The sequence below is a fragment of the Varroa jacobsoni genome, unplaced genomic scaffold (assembly GCF_002532875.2).
Source record: "Varroa jacobsoni isolate VJ856 unplaced genomic scaffold, vjacob_1.0 scaffold_936, whole genome shotgun sequence".
In the NCBI taxonomy this organism is placed as follows: Eukaryota; Metazoa; Arthropoda; class Arachnida; order Mesostigmata; family Varroidae; genus Varroa; species Varroa jacobsoni.
In genome coordinates, this window is record NW_019213838.1 from 168890 (window position 1) to 190188 (window position 21299).

The 21299-nt window shown below is 38.4% G+C and overlaps 3 protein-coding genes across 8 annotated transcripts; 2 read left to right on the forward strand and 1 right to left on the reverse strand.

The window, feature by feature from the left end:
• Nucleotides 1–173: 173 nt before the first annotated feature.
• Nucleotides 174–4151, forward strand: LOC111265142 (nuclear valosin-containing protein-like). The gene is made up of 5 exons (XM_022841557.2): nucleotides 174–467; nucleotides 979–1182; nucleotides 1509–1714; nucleotides 2004–2231; nucleotides 2502–4151. The coding sequence occupies exons 1-5, from the start codon at nucleotides 428–430 to the stop codon at nucleotides 4008–4010; spliced, it is 2187 nt and encodes a 728-aa protein (XP_022697292.1). The 5' UTR covers nucleotides 174–427; the 3' UTR covers nucleotides 4011–4151.
• Nucleotides 4152–5702: 1551 nt separating this feature from the next.
• On the reverse strand, nucleotides 5703–14613 carry Arl5 (ADP-ribosylation factor-like 5). 3 transcript variants are annotated; one of them, XM_022841566.2, is made up of 5 exons: nucleotides 13998–14613; nucleotides 10671–10731; nucleotides 10283–10430; nucleotides 9695–9930; nucleotides 5703–8871 (listed from the first exon to the last, which is right to left on the reverse strand). In XM_022841566.2, the coding sequence occupies exons 1-5, from the start codon at nucleotides 14041–14043 to the stop codon at nucleotides 8823–8825; spliced, it is 540 nt and encodes a 179-aa protein (XP_022697301.1). In that variant the 5' UTR covers nucleotides 14044–14613; the 3' UTR covers nucleotides 5703–8822. The 3 variants fall into 3 exon arrangements, with proteins under 3 accessions (XP_022697301.1, XP_022697300.1, XP_086826489.1); XM_022841565.2 differs by lacking the exon at nucleotides 5703–8871 and having other exon boundaries at nucleotides 9570–9930; nucleotides 13998–14611; XM_086970363.1 differs by lacking the exons at nucleotides 5703–8871; nucleotides 13998–14613 and adding an exon at nucleotides 12469–12725 and having other exon boundaries at nucleotides 9570–9930.
• An 837-nt stretch (nucleotides 14614–15450) lies between these two features.
• Nucleotides 15451–18434, forward strand: LOC111265147 (mpv17-like protein 2). 4 transcript variants are annotated; one of them, XM_022841568.2, is made up of 6 exons: nucleotides 15501–15574; nucleotides 15893–16005; nucleotides 16305–16536; nucleotides 17011–17154; nucleotides 17617–17837; nucleotides 18227–18434. In XM_022841568.2, the coding sequence occupies exons 3-6, from the start codon at nucleotides 16389–16391 to the stop codon at nucleotides 18278–18280; spliced, it is 567 nt and encodes a 188-aa protein (XP_022697303.1). In that variant the 5' UTR covers nucleotides 15501–15574; nucleotides 15893–16005; nucleotides 16305–16388; the 3' UTR covers nucleotides 18281–18434. The 4 variants fall into 4 exon arrangements, with proteins under 4 accessions (XP_022697304.1, XP_022697303.1, XP_022697305.1 ...); XM_022841569.2 differs by lacking the exon at nucleotides 15893–16005 and having other exon boundaries at nucleotides 15451–15574; XM_022841570.2 differs by lacking the exons at nucleotides 15501–15574; nucleotides 15893–16005 and adding an exon at nucleotides 15783–15805.
• Nucleotides 18435–21299: the final 2865 nt, after the last annotated feature.

Genomic DNA, 21299 nt, shown 5'->3' on the forward strand with positions numbered 1-21299 from the left:
TTTTCCGCTTTACTTTAATCATCAGCACCTGCCTGGTTCTATGTTTACCATTATACACATACTATATAATATATGCAATGCATGTCAACATATACATGCCAATCGCAGAGCTTCCGCTTCCAGAATCTGACCAGCCTAGGACAACAATCAAGTATGCGAATGCGTTCATTCGTTGACCAGCTGGTCAATATCGATCACCAACCTTAAGCTTTTTCCTGTTTGTCTCTGTTGAGCACGTGCGCGCTCATCGCAGCAGAGGCGGTGGAGCTCTTACATGGTCAGTATACAGTGGCAGGCGATATTAGAGCCGCTATCCCTCGTTGTGCGGGTATTCCTTTTATGGACTCAGTCGGTCAAATAATATTTAGGCTGTGAGTTCTTAACTTGTGAGCTGTCCTTAGAAGTGAAAACGGGATTGTGCCGTGGAATGGCGCGAGATGCCCAAAGATTTCAGCTGCTTAAACGGAGTAAGTAAAAAAAAGTATCAGGTCACCCATTAAAATGGTTGTATTGCAGCATTTGTAGTAATAGGTACTCTATTTAGATTATGAGGAATGCAAATGACACGTAATTGAATTAGCTTCGTATTAAGAAAAACTGCGGGATGGTACTTTTCAGTAGTTGTTCTATAGACAAGCAGACAAGAAAAAACGTAGTATATTTTAAAGTGTAAAATGGAAACTGCTTAATAAAGTAATAAACAGCAAAACGATTGTAATTTTTGTGTATCTACTAATGCATTATGTGTTAACCCCTATTAGAGGTTATGCACTTATATAAGACACGCTAGTATTACCCGTGTGCCATTGAACAGAAAGATGATTTAAATTATACTGCAAGAGGGATATGAAGACTGTATCCCTGGTAAATCTATAACCGCATTATGTTAATGCATATTTAGCATTGGGAGATCTGGGTTGTAACGGAAAAAAAAATCAGTCAAAACAAACGTACTAATAGTTTTCTTTTCCCTTATAGTTGATCCCATATTGATACGCCGTTGTAAAACCACATTGATCGAATCAGGTGGGCATATCCTGGACGCAGATGACCTCGCAGATGCATTGCGACGCAAATATCCTGAATACGAACGGAGAAAAAGAGCAGCTTTCAAGAATCTGATAACTGACTGCTTTCGAGCACTCAACGTCGATGAAGAAATGCTTGAGGCTAATAGGACAGGTATATTCAATAAAATGCGTCACTGCGCTGACGTTATTCTTACTGTATATTTCTACAGTTGTTTCAACCTAAAAATTCAACTGTTTTTTCGTTTCATTCAGCTAAGCATTTTTGTCCTTCTTCGAATCGGTATTTTCTTGTCGGATTTACGTGACATATAATTATGATTTACATCGTTGCCAACCAGATCCTTTTGAGACTAATCAATAGATCAGATACGCTCGAACGTGTATATACTTTTATATATAAAATTATATATAAAAGATATATATATAATATCGTATATATAAAATTAATATTGCTTTTTTGGAATATCTTAATTTTAGAAAGTAATATGGCAAATCGTTCATTGATAAAATTGTATTCGTCGTCCACACCAAAGGGATCTACAGATGACCTTATTCCGAAGACACTAAACTCCAAGAAGCGCCTTGCTGAGGGAGACGGACATGTTGATGGTGAAGTGGAACAGGCTATCAAAAAAAAAAAGAGCAGCAGAAATGATAAAGGGGTTCAACTTGCTTACCCCACGGTGAGTCAACTCCATAAGTGCATCTATTTAGCATACAAACGTACTGAACTGTTGAAAGCTATATTAGGGGTCACAAATATTATGTTTATGATAGAAGTGTTCTAGCCAGCATTTTAGCCCAACTTCAAGATCATGATCTCTTTAATCTTACTTGCAAAGTATATAGCGCATGACGAAAATCAGTATAAGTTGTGTTCAGTTTTTGTTCATTACTTACAAATTGCGTAGAAAACTTTCGGAAGCTTAAACAGTTAATCTTTGTTGGTCATTTCATTATTATTTATTACAGATGAAGTTAGCAGATGTAGGTGGAATGGAAGACAAATTGCTCGAGGTTGTTAATTTGCTAATGCACATGACCCACCCGGAACTTTATCGTCATCTGGGGGTTCTACCACCTAGAGGGTTTCTCCTGCACGGACCTCCAGGGTGTGGTAAAACCATGCTTGCTGGAGCTATCGCAGGAGAGCTTGGGCTACCACTACTAAAAATTGCAGCACCCGAAATTGTAGCAGGGGTAAGTGGGCGAAAAGTACAATATCATTGTCCCTCCATTCCCTATTTACTATCTATTTAGTGTGGTGTAATTTACAAGTTTTATAGTATAAAGTGAAATGCTCCGACTTCCTTTCAACTCACTTAAACGTATGCTCGACTCGAATATGTTTACCACCTAACGATGGTAGAGCACTGCTCGCATTTGAGTTTAAGTTACGTGCTGCAAATCTCCGCTGCTTGGTTAATTGTACTCTATAATTTAACACAGAGTGTCCTTGTGTATTTTTAGATATCGGGTGAATCAGAACAACGCATCCGGGACCTATTCGCGCAGGCTGTCGCTGCCGCTCCATGCGTGTTCTTCATTGATGAAATTGATGCTGTTACGCCGAAACGTGAAACTGCACAACGCGAAATGGAACGCCGAATTGTAGCCCAACTTCTCACGTGCGTTGATGACCTGAGCTCACGAGAACTGCCGCAGGAGGTTCTACTGATCGGAGCTACGAATCGACCGGATAGTCTTGATCCTGCTTTACGACGAGCGGGCAGATTCGATAGGGAGATTGCCTTAGGGATTCCTTCAGAAAAATCGAGGTCGCGTATTCTACGTGTGCTTTGTAGGAGCCTTCGGCTGGAGGAGAACTTTGATTTTGATAGGATTGCTCATTTAACACCCGGATTTGTTGGAGCAGATCTTACAGCGCTCACTAGAGAAGCGACCGTTTTATCTGTCAAGAGGTTAATTTTATCAATTGAAGAAAAGCGTAACGCATTGAAGCAAAATGATAGCTTGGCCGAGGCCATGGAAGCAAGTAAGCTCGAACAGGTAAACTGTAGTGATAACAAATTTGCGATCTTACTCGACCAGGCCCTTTCGACGCTCAAAGCAGAGTGGGATTTGAATGAAGAGGAACTCGACAGTCTTCGTATTCTTCAGGCCGATTTTGTCGAAGCGATATCCTTGGTGCAGCCTTCAGCAAAACGGGAGGGTTTCGCGACAATACCCGACGTAACGTGGGAAGATGTAGGAGCGATGAACGATGTCCGGGAAACATTGCAAGTTCATATTATGACTGCGGTTAAACATCGTGAACAATACGACGCTCTCGGGTTAAACACATCAACTGGCATCCTCATGCATGGGCCGCCTGGCTGTGGCAAGACTCTGATAGCTAAAGCTGTTGCGAACGAAAGTGGTATAAACTTTATCTCAGTAAAAGGTCCTGAGCTGCTTAATATGTACGTGGGGGAGAGCGAACGTGCTATTCGTCAAGTGTTCCAACGGGCTCGAGCATCGGCACCTTGCGTAATTTTTTTCGACGAGCTTGACGCACTCTGTCCAAGACGCTCAGATGCATCAGACGGTGGGGGCTCCGCATCGCGCGTCGTAAACCAACTGCTTACCGAAATGGACGGCCTAGAACCGCGTAAGCAAGTATTTATTTTGGCTGCGACAAATCGACCAGATATCATTGATCCTGCGATGTTGAGACCTGGTAGACTCGATCACGTCATACATGTCGGCCTTCCGTCAAGAGACGATAGAGTCAGTATTATTCGAGCGCTTACTAAAAACGCAACTAAGCCACCAATAAGCGGGGTAACATTCGACGAGCTTGCCGATGCCACGAATGGCTTTTCAGGAGCCGAATTGGCTGCACTAGTCAAGACGGCATCGATAAGCGCGCTCACTGAACAACTAGCGAAGGATTCTAATGAGAAGGTGGTCGTAGAGGCAAGGCATTTTAACCAAGCGCTTAAAAAATTAACGTCAACGAAAAAAAACAAGAGATAGTAGATGACCATTAATGCAATTGAACTGTACTTTAATATGTACATACAAAAACTACCACTGTAATTATAATTACTTTGTGAAAAAAAATACAAGATTGCTGAATAAACAAATTAACAAATGAAGAATATGCTCCGAAAGAAACAGTTCCTTTTAAATCGACTTTGCTCCTAATCGTCTTTCTCATACGTCGTAAAATATACCTAAATATGTAAGATGCGATCAATACCAGGAAGAAATCTACTTGACTTAATTATTCTAATTCTAGTGGATTTCATCTGATTTTTGTAAAGCAATCAAGCTCATATTCGATAGAGGCACACGTAGACTTTCCCGCTATATGTCAATCCAAATTTTTAGGATATCCAAGTTTGTTAGAAGCCACTCTTTCTATAGGTTTTACTGGCTGCAAGGGCTTATTCTAAAAGGTACCTAACGTAAACTACAAATCCTACAGATATATATAAGCGCATACGATAACAACAATGTCGTGATAGGAAGGCAAGAACAAAAGTTGCAAATGTACAGTTTTTACATACGCCGTTCCTCTCTGCTTGTTACTACAATTAGATAATTTAATCGCAATATAGTCAACCCCAGCGGTCAACCACTCCGATGAAGGTCATTTCGAGGTAGTTGCAATCTTTTTTTGGGCGCCTCAATCCCTTTTGCATTTTTACTGACACCAGCAGCATTGTACGGCGATCTTACACAGACCATTCGTAATGTTTCTCAATCAGTTTCCTGGTAGTCCTTGTATTTTCGTCTATTGAGCAGCTCAATCTGCCATAATATTCACACCGTTTTGCTTATTATAGCAATTTCGTTAATCTTAACAATCCCGCTTCGATAGCGCATATCGTGTTTAGACATTGTTGGAAAGATCACGAGTTGTCAATGAAAAAATAATCGGCACGGTGTTTTATTGCTCTACGAAGTACAGATGTCCTTTATATGAATTGTTGCATAGAAGCTTGTTTCACGCATCGATATAATACACAATCCTATTTTTGGTTCATCTAACCGGAAAGTTAAAGGGCATTTAGAATACTATAGATATTGTACAGTATAGTGACGTGACATCATGCCCGATGTTACGATTTCGAAAAATTACTGTTAACTGTACTTTGTATTTGGACTGGGTGGAGTTTCCCTTCATGTTTGTGAGGAAGCTCCCGAAAACCACACCAATCATGTTGAATCCTATTGTGATAACCTTTACCTTTACTTTAGCCCTAGGTGTGAAGCATATGCCAGTTATAGCATGCAATTTCAATAGCAACAGATATTTCGCTGGCTTCGAGCATAAAAAAGTACTGGATATGATAAAATATACTAAACGAATTTGAGCCAGCGTTGATATAGTTGTTAATGGCAAATAAAACAATGACTGAATTGGGTGACCTGCGTTTCGGAAGACCTTCTATAGAAAGCGTCAAATGAGTTCGATTAAGTTTTAAACAAATCAACTTTTTACATGGAATAGAGATAAACGTTCTACATTTTGGTATTAAATTGCACTATTGTATAAGCCCTATTTTTTTCCGGAACCAAGGTGTGAGTCCAAGTGAAGTCCCAACCAAGTGAAGTCCGTTGGTCACAGCCTAAACCTTGACGACACCACAACAGCCGAGATATCGAACAAAAAAATTACGATAATCAAAACCGTTGATGGACAGGAATAGCAAGAGTAACTTTCATCAAATTATTTTACCATTTATTTTCCTGTATTTATTTACAAACTAACATGTAATTGCTATCGTAACAACAATGTGAGTACAAGGCATTGACATAAGTTCAGTTTTCATTGAACATTATCCATGCCTTTCTCCCTCTTAGCTGTCAGTTCATAACATTCCAAATATGTGAACGAATTTATCTTTACGATCACGTTTTTATTTTTTACGTTATCAATTTAGCTTTTTTTAGTAAACATTTTCAGGGTTTTTTCTCGTACAGGAGATAACTGTTTGAAACGACGTGCCGCGAAGAGTTTCCTTCATTGGAGGCCAAAAGCGTTTTTGAGTTCTTCCGTATATAAAATCAATGGTATGAGGTTTATATCGAGACGCAGAAGAAAGCAAAATACTACGGCATCCCCGCATAACATCTAGTATGTATGTAGAAGAAACTGGGAAATCGTTTGAATGTCTAAATGTCTAATTTTGTCACCAAAATTATATTGGAAATCATTTCTAAACAAAGGTTGTTTGGTCTTGCGCGCCGAACAACGAGTAAGTGTCCGTAAATCGGAAACGGATTCCATTGCTGAACAGCGAATAGTTACTATCAGCCATAAACAATACGTTAACAGTCACCTAACGATGATCCACATGGCGACCCTGGATCTTCTTAAATGGTTGTGTAATATATTCCGTGGTCTTTCCGCCGTTTCGGTCACATCTATAATCCCAACAGCCTGCCTAGTTTGCCGGCTAATTTTGTGTACCCTATCTATTTGGGGGCAGTTCTATTGTCTGTCTGTTATGCAGTGCGAGGAAACTATAACGTTTAATAATAATTTTATATTGAATTTATCGCTAATAGACCCCAACTCTTGCCTCTTAAACATTCGACTCTTCCTTCATTCAATATGAACACCATCCGATGTAAAAAATGTATAATCTTTCACCTTAATTATATTACTTTGAAATCAAATGCTGGAATAAAGCTGAACAACATTAGCAGGTAAGTGGTCAACTGACCGGCGGTGTCAATCACAAGTCAGGATTAATCCTACACCTACTTAAGGTATGAAGACGCACCACTGTTTTTGAGCTTTGAGTCTTCCGATAATCAAAAGGACCAATCATTCATTGTTGAAAATGTGTCCCCTTGGCGTTCTCCAGTCTTCGCGTTAAGCACGTAAACAAGACATTGTAAGACAACATCTACAAGGTTTAGAAAGGGGTAAATGGAAAAAAAAAAAAGAAAATGCATCCATACAATATATACTGGTGTGTCGTTTTAAACAATGCTCACTTAAACATTACAAGTAACCAATGAAGCAACGACGCAAATCAGTCAAAATCAACATCAACTCTGAACCAGAATCCTATGACAGGTTTTTTTGGTCGTTGTTGGTTACCACCGAGTGCATTTTTGAATTTAATTTAGGCACGATGCATTGTAAATTCGTCATACACACACACGTCCAACATAGAAAATTTGTAAATGAACACTTATCTGTTATTGAGTAATCCAAACAGTCACTCGTTTACTCACCCGCTCAACTCGACTGTACACAATTCATTCTTCGTAATCTCTTTGTAACAATTATGCCATTATCTCTTATAATAAAAATACGCTTATCATCATTCTGTTCAGGGCAATTACTAACTATAGCAGCATTTCTTAACGGTACAAAGAATATATAATTCATACCCTTTTCTGTATATGTATGTACAATATCTTTTGTTAAAGCGGCATGTTTTCCCACTAAACGCACACTGGCATAGATTCACCTGTGATGACACATGGGCACAGACATACAATATACGATACATACGCGTTCATATAATCCCCTATATCTCATCAATTTCCTCATACATCATACGGTTCGTTTCATATCGCAATATCAGCTTCACTCCAAATTCGTAACTCCTATTCAACATCACGTCATCAGCATTATAATTACATTAACATGGTCAATCATTTTCGCTTCTATATCGATACACGTCTATTTCGTTTTTTGTCTAAGTCGAAGTACAATCTTGTAGGTACAATATGTGTTCAGGGGTTGATTTACGATTGTTTTTCCGCAGTTAGTCTGTCTGTCCATATTTTTTACAGGACAGATCGAAGGCAAAAGAGTTAATTTGAATATACAAGAGGCGGAAACAGTAATAGATATTTTTTTTGTCATTATTAGAGAAGAATTAGCGATTGTGAATAAACCGAACCTATTAATGGTGACAACGATTGAATTCTGCCATTCTGATTAATTATGCCAGGACAATTTTTCGAGTAGTGACTGATTGTAACTGTGTCATACAAATTTTTATGTGTTGTAACTTATTGCATTTACTTAGAATATTTATATTGCTATCCGTAGTAAAATATGATAGAAAATTATTATTAACAGGTAATAAAAAAAAACGTACGTCTAAAGATCGCAGCAGCTGCTATCATCACTCTTAATTTCTAGGAAAACTCTCCTACAGAGTTTAATTTACTTTCTCCCTCTTCGTGTCTCCCATGTCCGCGACGCATATTCTTCTACATTTACGCTGGAAGTGATAATAATACTATAGTATATATAATTACATATATTCTATGCAGCTAACAAATGGTTGTGTTATTCCTACAAGATCACAAGAATGGGGTTGTCGTGTCAAATCAACGCTTCTCGCAACCCTAATAACTAATCCCGCGCATTTTGTCGTTGGCTTCATTTGTCGTCACTTTTTTTACCCCAGTGGACGCCTATCTGTTTCGTAACATTAACTTGTGCTGTACCTTATGTTTGTCACCCTATTGTCTTACCCGCACATAATTCCCAACTTGCAGCGACTGTGAATTTGCTTTTGTTTCGTTTCGTACACTAATCCGGGCTGGCAGAACTGTGAAATTGCTCTACGCTAATTTTCTAGTACATTTTTGGCCAGCAATGCTCAAGCCGACCCGCACTTTTCTTAAAAATGCGCTATTTTAAGGTTACTCGAAGAGGTCAGCTGACCCTGTTTGACGGCTGGAGTACCATGAGCTGCAGGAAGATTAAGACTCAAGAGAGTTTCTCCGGCTAACTTCATATTTTCCTGATCAAGGCTATCGTTCGATAATTTTAAGCTTTCAAATTACATGATGATGAGCATTCTATTTGGACTTTAGCTGCGCAGTTATCCACTCGAGTCCTTGTGTCAGCCTGAAATAAGAAATAGCATACAAGTGGAAGTCACGGCAAACAAAAGCCAGTTCTTATATCAGACATATGTGGATAATATTTATATGTATTAATGAAACTAGGCCAGTAATACGTTAATACAGAGAAAGATCATTTGCGTACCTCGATAGAATTCAGTCATCTCGTAGGTAATGCAAGACAGTAAGGTACAATTTCTCGTACTATTGTAGAATTTTCGTGGCGATTTACACACTCAATTTTAACGTTGATCACAGCGTTAGTCCACTAAGCGTATTACGTCAAATTTAAGATTCTTTTAAATGTGGTTTGCGCAACAGTATAAAAAAATGTTTTGCTGACTAAAATCAAAGCTAATTAAAAGGCATATAATGGGCAGTACTACCGTTAGTGAAGGTTTGACCTGACCAGTCTATACAATGGAGTTGTTTCGTACGGCGGAAAGCACCAAATCACAACTGAACTTATCATAAAACAACTACGGAAAAGCACAGTAAAAGCATCAGTCATCATGTGTGCTTCGGTACTTGCTTAAAAACGAAGAATGCAGCTTTATTCGTTGTCGTGTTTACTATGCGAATGGCAATTAAACCCAGTTCTTTTTTAAGTTTGCTCTGCGCGATTCAGATAACGACAAGTTGGAGAAAATAGACAAACGATGCGTACGAGAGTTATAATAGCGAAAAAAAGACATGTGAAACTCTGGGTTAAGAAATTATTACTGGACGACGGAAATGCCGTTTATTCAGTTCTACACGGCCTAATGAGTTTCTTTATTAACATTGTACATAAAACTGCAGAAAAGGGGCACGTTGTGTTATCGTACCCTTCGCCTGTGAGCGCGCAGCAAGGCTGGATTTGCCAACGGTGTTTCTTGACTGCTGTCAAATTGAGCTGCTGCGAGATTTCTGCTGGACTTAAGCATCCCTTGACGTCCTGCTTATTCGCGTAAACCAATACGGCAGCTTTGGCTAGATCTTCATGAGCAAGCATTCGCCATAGTTCTTCCCGAGTCACAGGGACTCGTTCTCGATCTGTGCTGTCCACGACGACTATCAAGAACTGTAGATGACCACAAGGATAAGATGTACATTTTAGTAAAAATACTTGTCGCAAAGTGTTTGGGCCCATCATTGAACAGAAATAACATTAAAGCGATTGCGAAGCTATGATAAGAATAACAAATTTCTCAGTTATCAAAATTAATTGACCATGTTTCCCTCGCTTGTGAGCAATTGACGACAATCTGAAGAGGGATACAGTTAATAGCCGCTTTTGAAGGGAACAAATCTGTCCGATTCTATATATCTTCAAGGAAAAGCCTTCCATGAACTAAGCGATCGCTATGGCTCTTCATCTCTGACAAATAAAGCCAGTCAGATGATATATGAATAAAGCACAAAAACAATCTCACCTCCGCGTTCGTGTAGTACGTATTCCATGTTGCTCGAAGGCTTTCCTGTCCGCCGAGGTCCCACATGATAAAATGGATATTTTTCCATACCACCTCTTCGACGTTGGAACCAATCGTGGGTGACGTGTGCACGACCTCACCCATCAAACTATGCCGAGGCAGGAAAGATACAATTTAGATTGTGGTATTGCTTTTGTTGTGCCTTATCTCAGTGGTATATCATCTGTTGAAATTAGTCACAAAGACGTATACTTTTGCACCATTTTTACGTATAATGTTTAACTAAAAACTGCATAAACCGAGCACATCATGATTTTTTTTACTTCGTTTCCAGCGTCAGTAAACTGAAAAGAAGTGCTCATACATTGCCTAGATGGTATATACTCACAATTGATAGAGTATTGTAGTTTTTCCCGCATTATTCAAACCGACGATTACAACCTTGTGTTCTGTAACAGCAGAGCAAAGTACAATGTGATAAGTCAACTTATTATCGAAATCATTACAGTTAGAAATCCGTATTCTCAGAGCTCCAGCTTCTTTTATAGATAGAAAAATCTACCACAGCACGCACTTTGAGATATAAATAGTAGGGGTACTTATCTGATCCGAAAGTTTAGACAGGTACATGTCACACTAATACTGGTCAAAAACGTATCGTATTGCATTTTATTTTTGAAAAATATAATTCATAGCTGAAATGTAATCTTGTTATAGCTTGCGAGAATCAAACTAAAGGCTTCATGGGAGATACGAGATACATAAATATTCGTAACACTACCACCAGTGGAAAACAAAATATCAGATTAACGAAAAAATAATTTTTCGGCGTAAAAATGGCCGTACTGGCTACCCTCGTTTTTTTTTTTAAAAAAAAAACTATGCTTTATGCTCTTTTTGAAAATAAAAAGGAAAAAAGAATCACACAAAATTATTGTCTAGGCTAAACTATGCCTTACGACCTGGCTCTATTATCCGTTTGATGCAAATTATATGGGCATCTTTACGGCCGTGCAAGTCACAATTATGAGCATTATAAAAGCTCACCAAAAAAAGTCGAAAAACCAAAATTACAGAAAATACATTGAATCATTTCATATAGATCTGTTTCTTATATTGATATTAAACTACATCACTCCTACACGAATGGAACCCATAAGAAAAGCAAAGAAAAACAGAAGATAACCCTTTTTACGTATGATCAGATCAGAAGATTTACAGAATCATGAAAATTTATTTACTATTTTTTGTTGATAGGAATGATCTCTCAGTGAGCCTAATGACAACATTTTAAACCTGTCGGACGTTTTTTTATAATGTTTTATTTATAAAACTGCTCACAACTTTCACAGCTCACGAATTTATAAATAAATTCGTTAGTACAGCTGTGAGCAGTTTTATTTCGTTGCGCACGTTTGCCAAACACATTAGGCAATACAAAGCAATATTTTCTCTATAGAGAAAACTATCATCAGTTGCAATACGAGGTAAAAAAACAGAAGTTTGATTTTGAGGAACATTGCGCTGGACAAAAGCATACTCTCAAATGGACTGTAAGAATCTACAGTTGCGGCTATCGTAATACAGTTAGTTACACCTAGGCACTGTGTTGCGAGACCTTCAACAGGTTGTTAATTGGGTTCTCATGAAAAAAGAATGCAATTTTTGCATAGTTTATTAGAAAGTAAAAAAATACAGTATAATAAATCATTTCCCGTGCAAAAAGTAGAGTTTTGCCATAAAGTGTCTGTAGGAACACTTCACTGTTTCCAGGTATATGAATAAAAACCCTAGCTTTGTTTTTATCTACACTTGCTAAAATAGTATACCTATCTAATAATATTTTATGGAGTAATAGCAATCGGATGAAAAACTATAATACATACTTCTTCCTGAAAAATAAAGATGACGATTATTTAGTTAGCACGTTTTGTTAACATCTAATATTTTTTTGATATCAAAATACTTTACGAAGTATTTTACGCATAAGATGCTTATTAGTTATCGTTTAGAAACAAACACATACGAATAAAATATGCCGCCAAAATCACGCGGTCACGTCAAACAACACAGAATTTAGTTCATATACATATTTTTTTCTCTCTAAAATTTTAGTCTGAACCACTTTGTACACAGTAATCTACACTTAAGCTGTGAAATAAAATTCTTACACTTAACATAGCTACCTATCAATTACAATCCGTAGTAACAGATGTCGAGACGAACACATTTCTGTTCCATCAGCAACAACAATTCTAAATGATTAGTCACGCTGACTACAGGTATCATAGCTTTCGTGTTGAATGTAACTAGTTGTTATGCTCTCGAAGTTCCGTCATCGGTAACTCCAATGTTCTATCGGTCCACCGCATCGACCTGCACGTAGTCGAAGCTACAACTACAAGTACAAATGTAATCGAACGCAGTATACGCCGTTGTTATAAGGTCTGACTTTGTGCTTACTATGCAGAGAATGAGTTTATGCGTTCTGCAGGCGTTGCTGGCGCACCAAACCTTTGTGTGGCCGCTCTCGCTTTCCAAGACCGGCGACACAATTGTGGCTTGTTGTGCTCCAGCTGGTGCCATCACCGCACCAGCCTTTGGTACTATGAAGAAAAACGAGCAGAGTTTGACGATCGTGACCGTTGTATATGTTGTAACGCTTGTTGCTCCTGTTGCGCCGTCCATCGCTTAGTTTTCAAACAAAAAGTAAACTTAAAGTGATAAAGAACAAAGCATAGATGTGGCGTATATTTGGGTCGCGGGGAGATGGAAAAATATGGGAAAGCAACAGCAAAGATGATGGATTTTGCAACTCTTTTATTAACATCAGTAGTTAGGCTGTCATCACGCGATCACCGCGCATACGATGAGTAGAATTATTACCATAGCGGGATGCAAATTCTAGCTAGTAAAGTGTTCGTGACCTAAAAACACATTTTCCGGAAAGAATAAGCGTCTAGAGCTATCTGTTGCTAACACAGCTCTATTTCAGACTTTTTGCACGAATTTTGCATGTTTTGCTGTATATTTCAGCGAACTTTATAGGTTCATATTCGCCGTGCAGCCTTTAAGTGAGATTTAAAGCCGCTTAAATAAAGCATTGATAGCTGTTCCCTCTATTACCGCAGAGAAAATATGACGAATTTAACATCAGATAGTTTAGCTTTACGTCGGGTATGTAAGCTGAGAGAAAAAATTATCTGTACTGAGTATCCGTCATTTACGTTATTCCGTTTTTAGTGGGTTGATCGCTACTTCTATTACTATAACAGTTGTAGCGATATCGATTGACAAATATTGTACAAAGCACAAACTTACGCCGCAGTTAACAGTGCCGTCAACAACATACCCCACGTCTTCAATAGCTAGTGCATAAACATAGGTGCGTATCTTGCGGATTTATTCATGTGGTCCCGCAGCACTTAACAAGTATTGTTTGTCATTCAAGTGATCTTCATTTAACACCACTATATTGTTCGAGGTCTACAAAGTACAAGTGTGGCTACAAAACGGCCGCCATTCTTTTTCGTTCGTGTTGTCAGTAAAAATATTCATTTGATTACGAGTTATTGCAAAAAAAAAAACGCTTCTATTTGTTATATAACGGATGGCACCCAGTCTTTAGCACCATAATATGACTTGTCTTTTCTATGACCGTACAAAGGTAGCGAACAATTCCATTCAGTTTGGAATACGTTCGGACGATACATACCTTCCTTGGAGAAGAGACTCCACAGCTTGCTCCAAACGAGACCCATGGTTGTTAGGTTTCGAAGAGCCTGCAAGGGCTCCTCCGCCCTTCTCCACACACTTGGCACACCAACTCTTCGAGCGTTTGCCTGCCACAGGTTCACTCACAAATTTCAAACTTTGAACGGTGACAAGTGGCCACAGTAGCCAACATTGCACATTGACTTTCCTGCTGGCATTGAATTCCTCCAGGCTGCGATGGCTGGCAATAATGCCGAACACCAGCGTCAGCAAACGAAGTTCCTGTATTGGGCACCAACACTCTGAGCCAGCAGTCGGGCAACCACGGGCAGCCGGTAAAACGATAAAAATGAACAAGACATCAAATATATGATAAACCTTTTCGGACCACCAACAGCAGCAGTAGCAATAGCACGCACCCAACTTACAAAACAAGCGACAACACGGAGAGCATCCAGCCGACCTGACGAAATACGCATACATACACACCCAAATATATAGAGACACAGTATCTAGATAGAACGAACGGAAGCAGCGGGACCAGCAGGAAGCCCGCGGAACATATCGAAGACGGCTGGATGCATGTATCACGACTAGTACGACATCTATTACCAGCCAGAAATCGATGTTCGAATGAGCGGGCAATTTTCGACTGATTTACGTGATGAGGGAACGGTTAACGCGCAATTTGACCGATAGGTGTGGGCTGCGCGGGCAATTTTGAAATTTTGGCTGAACAAGTGTGTCTGGGAACAAGACATAAGCAGGAACATGATGCAGGAAGTCACAGGGTTAGCTAAGAAGAATCGGCTTATCTAGTGTACGTCATTTGGGTGTTGAGGTGGCTGGCCCAAAAAATATTTAGTGCTAATTGTAATGGCTTTTAAAAGTTTGTATGTTTTAAAAGTGGATGGACTAAATAAGGGTTATTTTTTCATTCGATAAAAATTTGAGTAAAGAGTTCTGCTTGATATTGTAGGACGGTGGTAAGAATACCTTATGATACTGAAGCCCATGCCCATTTGCTCATCCCAATAACTTTTGTCCTTGCTAAAAGAATCAAACTTGATACATTAGTATCAATCCCGGTATACCGATTACAGTAAACTTAAGCAAGATAAAACATTGCACAACCTTCCTGAAACGAGCTCATCAGGAAATGTTGACAGACTTTTTTTGTTGACATGACTATTGCTTATAGATACGCTACACATCAAACTCTTTTGTGGAACACACAACCTGACAGACTATCGGCAAGATTGTTACCAACGTCTGATAGAAATTAATGACTGGCAAAACAAGCAAAACATATGTAGCACAAGTAAAATAATAGCGAAAAGGCTCTCATTGTTAGCAGATTTTTCTAGAACAGCCGAACCTAAAACGGCTGGCGTACACTTATTCACTATGTATTTATATACAGTATCACACAGTTTTATCGGTTTCGAACGAACCTGTGCATAAATGCCATTAATGAACGCATTATTCTACCTGATGTCAGTGTGGTTGCTCGGCCGGATGAAAAAGGAACAGACAGCCACTAGAAGAACGTTACAACAAATTACTACATAAAGAAAAGTTCGTGTAAATTTGATTTCAATACGGAAACAGCGCTGCAAGAGCTATACACTGGCAAAGTTTATTAAAAATGTTTTAATACTGACATCTTAGCATGATGAAGACACAAGGCAGAACCCATATCCCTTGCCTGCGGTTGTCGATAGCTTATAGATATCATGGCATTTGCCACTTTTGAGCGAACGTTAACCGGATAATTGTTTTATACGTATATAAATACACTTCTATAAGGTATGGCGACCGCATTGAATTCTGAATAAAAGGTAGCATGCAGCTCACAGCTTTTGTTGCGTTTATTTTTGGTTGGTGCGCGATCAGCTGTTTTGCCGGCAGACGTCATCTTTGATCCCGTGTAAACCCACAAGTGTAAATTTTTAGTGAACACGAAGTAGTTATATTAAAAAAACTGCTTAACAACGAGACAAAGAACGGTAGGTTGTGAATAAATAAGTAGTGGACTTGCTATTGTGTTTCATAGTGGACAGCGGCATCGTAATGGACAGCAGCTTAAGGCTTTCTGCCTCTAGAAAGCAGCTTGCAGAAAGCAGCTTGCAAATTTGGATAAAATGTGAAAGAATCCATTTAGAGATCTAGCACCAAATATCAAGCACTGACTCTGAGTGATGTTCTGCGACATTTTGAGGCTTATCGTAAAAAGTAATTTATTATTATTATGAAATATGTTACGAGGCTCCTCCTACAGAATGTTACACGTACTTTGTTTTTACAGAACAACCGGTTCATTTTATAAAACTTCGAAGGAAATTTCCAGCTTTGCTCTTTGGGATTTTATAATCAGCCCTTAGATACGGATATGCGGAAATTTGCTCGAAAGGCCTTTTCAGACTACCTGCTAGCGACAAATCTCACGTTGGGTTCAGGTTTTATGCTGGCTGGAGATGTTCTAGCTCAAAAAGTGACCAGGGCGTCGAACGATGAAGCGCACAACTGGAAAAGAACAAGTTAGTGGCTAACAGATATAGACTCTTAGTTGATGCTCCTCCGTTACAGCTTGGTGGGTAAAACCTCCAAACGTGAGGAATACAAGGTGGTCGTGGTGCGAATTCGGGTTTCTTTGTTACGGAAGTAATGGTAGAGATATATTCAACGAAATAAAGATTTTATGTAAAATGTAGCAATAAAATTACCTGCAAACGTGTAAGCTTTTCTTCTAGACATTGTTGTAAGCAGTATTAATTTTTAATTTTGAAATGAAGCAAGTAAAAACGCGAAAACGAAATATATAATTACTTGCCACTCGGACGATCTTGCCAATATTCTCTTTCATTGTGAAATTTAGCTGTGCCATGTGTATAAGGAACATGCGTATGCTACTATCAGAATTTTAAACATAAACAAAAAAGGTATGTGATACAACAGTTACTTTATAAATCGATCGCTGACGACAGAATCTGGGAAACTGTGATTCGTTTCAGAAAATATGGCAATTATGGGAACTGGCTTCGGTGTTCTGGGCCATTTCTGGTACAGTTTTCTAGACCGGCGTTTTCCAGGAAAAACTTGGGCCGTTATTCGATCAAAACTTCTAGCAGAATGTGCTGCTACTCCGGCATTTGCAGGTAATCACCCCGTACCACATAAGGTAACATTTCATTATAATCATCAATTACTATTATTATATAACCTGAAGTAAATAGACAACAAGTTTTTTGCTGATTAATAAAAAGAATAGTTGCATCAAGTAAATAATATTTAATAAAAATAACGATTATTTAGTTGGTGCAACTATTTTTCAATAATTCTAATAATTTCTTTCAATAATTTTATTCCCGATTGTTAATTTTTGGGCAAAACAGACAATCAGTAGAGCAGAATCGTAATGCATATTTGTTAACCCACTATACGAGAAAGATTCGCTGTTATATTTAATCGAAGGTCAAAAAGTAATGACGGTGTTATGACTGCGAGATATGCGTGATGCGATAAAGAAAGTCAAGTGGCAACCCAAGGCCTAAGGTTTATTTAAGGTATACCAGCGGAAACTCACTGAGGTTTTCTTTTTAATGTTCACACTATTATAGGCTACACATTTGTATCCTATGGCATACTGCAGGGTAAAAATTTACAGAGCTGTGGACATGACTTTAAAGAAAAACTGCACCTGGTCTGCATAGCCGACTGGTTTGGATACGTACCGTTACAAGCGATCAACTTCTATTATGTTTCGCCGCAATACCGATTTCTGTTCGTATGCAATTTGGCCGTTCTCTACGACTGTTTTCTTGCATGGTTACTTAATAAGGTGAGCCCCAATACGGCAAATTTGTTCCTAGATGTATAAATTATGTACTCCATATTCCGAATGAGGGCAAGTTTTTTTACGAAATGGAAACGTCAATAATAGGTCGGGCTGCCGAATGTATCTTGTGCCTATTATATTGGCTCTGCCGACAGCGTTAGTAAACTATGTGCAAGAACAGCTGAAGATAACATGCTCGATGTTGCAACAGTAACGAAGACACAATATAAACTGAATAGGAAACAAGCGCGTAATCTTTTTTGAGAAAGGTAAAACAATATTAATGTAACAGTTTAAGGAAAAGTTTAAAGGCCAATTATTTATTTCGTTTGTCCCTTAAAAGTTTAAGTACAAAACGTAGCAAGTATAAAAATATATGTTATCATTTTCAGCCCCACTCTTCCGCGATTCCATCAGAAGAAAATGAACCCAGTGACCAACATTAGAGACAGATAGAGAGAGGAAGATGCTACGATCTATTCAGGTGTAACAGTTTTTATCAAAAAAAATTGTTAAATATTTAATTTTTATTATTAAAAATTCTATGTGGACTTAGCCAGTTACATAAAGCCGTGTTAATAAAGAAATTTATTTTAGATAGTCAGACTGTCATTGCGGAAGACGAGTTATTAGCCTAATTCAATCAACAAAGCCATCTGTTGGTAAGCAATAATTAAAGTGAATGTGCATTGTCATGTGGTAGGGGAAGTAGCTTCATAAGAATTGAGAACGATTCTTTAGGTTTCAGTTTAGGTATTTAAAGGTCGTTGCAAGCTAGACTAGCCGATTCCGCACAGTTAACTTACGTGATTTTAACGAGCTTCACACGTACTTTAATTGAAAAAAGATCAGTTTCATGTTGGTTTCTATTAAATTAGCCGTTTAAGTTTTACGAAGTTTTTCGGTATGTATTGACAGCCAAGGTTAAAAGTGCCCCCCGATTTTGATAAACATGTAGAATAAGCCAGCCGAGTTACTTTGAAATATTATTAGAAGAAGCTTATGGTCATTTTGGTCAAAGGTGTTTTGCGATATATTTATTTAGGTAAATGTTTACCTTTCTGATGATGGTCGGCGTTCTGAGCTTATAACAGCGTGCGAAACTGGTAGCGATACCCCCTGACCTCTTAATGTACCATATTCCATTTTATTTGTAGTCAGAACTCACAAGCATAATTACGTTCTTTCCACTATAGCAATTACTGGTAGGCTTCATTAGTTCTCACTTCAAAAATAACCACAACAAACTATAAAAACGTTCGAAGTACTTCCCTCAATTGTAATACCGCAGTTCTAAAAATGATTCATCTAAACGTTTTAAAGATGCACTAAATCAATCAAACGTTGTTCTCTTTCTGTCATTTGCAAACAATCAATGAATTTCACTCCAAATGACCTCCTGAGTAAATGCAATATTGAAGAAGAAAATAAATTTTACTATGTCCATTTAGAACCTTTGCTTAACAATGCGATTCACTGTATGAACTTTTGTCGATTATACTGACTTTCGGTGGTCACGGTAGATCACAATTTGCGTGCGGGTTTCTAAATGTAAAAGCTGTCCTGCTTTCCCTTCTAGTGATAACATATGTGACGATACAATTGTTGCTGTAGAAACGAGGCCATTTACTGAAGTTAGTATTTAGTCGCCTTAATCCTGGTTGTTGCAATTACTGCTGCAACTAGGTTTAGTATATTCCGAGCGCACTTCCGTCACGCTTGTGTTCTGGGCCTACATTTGGACCAGTGAATTCTTGGGTCGCAAAATGTTGAACAAACATTTTCCTGTTCGTCCCTAAGCCATTCTTCGACATAACGTCAGTTAGGTTACTGGTGAACTGCTCTACACAAATTACATTGCTTGCTATATATTTTAGTAATTTAGTTTTTGGATTTATAATTTTTGGTTTATTTTTGATTGATTTATAGGTTTGTCTTAACGTTTATGTTTTTTGATAATGGAGGCCGAATGGTTCGTAGTCCTCGTCAGCTGTTCGTGGTGAAAGCGTTAGCAGACTCTTCGGTATCATCTACCGTTTTTGCCCAAAACTCGCATTTTGCCCAACATGGGTGTAAAACGTGATGAAATTGAGAATCCTAATGGGCTAGCCTCGCCTCTGACGTGCCAATTACCAGTGAAAATAGCTTCGACGTAGTGAAGAGGCGGCAAGTTTGCCGAAAAAATATTCCAAACAACTTTTAGAAGACCTAGTAATTGCAAATATAGTTATAGTCACTGTCATTTTTGCCACTAATAAATTTCAGCAATGATTAGCCTTCACCTTTTAGATGCTGGACACTGCTTCTGTGTGCAATTGGCTCGGAGCCGAACTTGAAAAACGTAGAGGAGCTCATTCGCTAGTAGTTCTGTCGAATATAAGGTTTTTTATTATTATTATAAGATTGAGCGTTTTAGAGAAATTTGCTTGTGTTATTAACACTACTCATGAGGTACACCAGATTAAGCCAATTGTTCTCAAAACTGTGACATGCATTATTCATATAGAAATGAGTCGGCATTTACCGAAGTTTATCACAGTATGCGACTCCTTGGTACCTGTCATGAACATGAAAGTAGAAATTTAGATGATGTCTTCAAACGTTATATTAAAGTGGATCGATGCAAAACGTTCGGTTTCACTGAAGATAGCTGTGTCGAAGTTCCAACAGCATAAATACGAGGTTCAGCTGAGCAGAACATAAGTTTAGCTTATTTGTTGACATAGCTGTTTTTCCAAATGCTGGCTGTCCTATTTGTAAACATGAAGACAGACATAAAAATCCAACCAACTATAGATCTATCACTATGACGCACTTCAATGCGAAACTTGCGCTAAACATCAGCTTCAAACTAATTGTTCAGCCTTATTTTCTTCGTCAGACCTTTTAGGCTCCCGCTTTTGTGGTCTGGGGGTTTGTAGCTTTTGTACCTACATTACTCGTTCTTGCGATGGAACAGGCCACTTAATCAATACTGTAAAGGCTTTCGATGCCATGTCCTGTGTCGTCTTTTTAGAAACAATTCGCTAGTATGTCTTTTTCCCTGTGGTCTACGATTGGTTCAAACCTGATTCCACCGACTACTTAACTGCAATATTGTCTCGTATGTCCATTTGTTAACACGTGGGGTTTCGTAAAATTCAGTTTTAGGCCCCTTTGTATTTTTTATATGAATATATGAATGCTTTTCTACATCAAGTCGCGTGAATTTGCATTAGCGTTATATAGCGTTTGTTTTCGCAACTCGTCCGCCAACGTAGACATTTGTAACTTTGAAAGTAAACGAGGCAACGTTATAGCTACCTACTTGACCCTTTACTAAACACTGCCAAAATGGAATATCCTCTTTAAAGCTTATCAATATCTTATCAACGTGCCACACCGCTTGATTTTGGTGGGACAGTCGTTGAATTAACCTCATTCGCAATGTACGCTGGCTTGACAGTTGGACAAAAACTGGTTTCG

Coding starts and splice junctions, on each gene's coding strand:
- Arl5 (XM_022841565.2), bottom strand. CDS start 14,043: ATGGGTCTCGTTTGGAGCAAGCTGTGGAGTCTCTTCTCCAAGGAAG. Junction 10,732..13,997: donor GAGTCTCTTCTCCAAGGAAG/GTATGTATCGTC, acceptor CTGCTGTTACAG/AACACAAGGTTGTAATCGTC. Junction 10,431..10,670: donor ACTACAATACTCTATCAATT/GTGAGTATATAC, acceptor GCCTCGGCATAG/TTTGATGGGTGAGGTCGTGC.
- LOC111265142 (XM_022841557.2), top strand. CDS start 428: ATGGCGCGAGATGCCCAAAGATTTCAGCTGCTTAAACGGA. Junction 468..978: donor ATTTCAGCTGCTTAAACGGA/GTAAGTAAAAAA, acceptor TTTCCCTTATAG/TTGATCCCATATTGATACGC. Junction 1,715..2,003: donor TTCAACTTGCTTACCCCACG/GTGAGTCAACTC, acceptor TATTTATTACAG/ATGAAGTTAGCAGATGTAGG.
- LOC111265147 (XM_022841569.2), top strand. CDS start 16,389: ATGCGGAAATTTGCTCGAAAGGCCTTTTCAGACTACCTGCTAGCGACA. Junction 16,537..17,010: donor GCACAACTGGAAAAGAACAA/GTTAGTGGCTAA, acceptor GATTCGTTTCAG/AAAATATGGCAATTATGGGA. Junction 17,155..17,616: donor TGCTACTCCGGCATTTGCAG/GTAATCACCCCG, acceptor ACACTATTATAG/GCTACACATTTGTATCCTAT.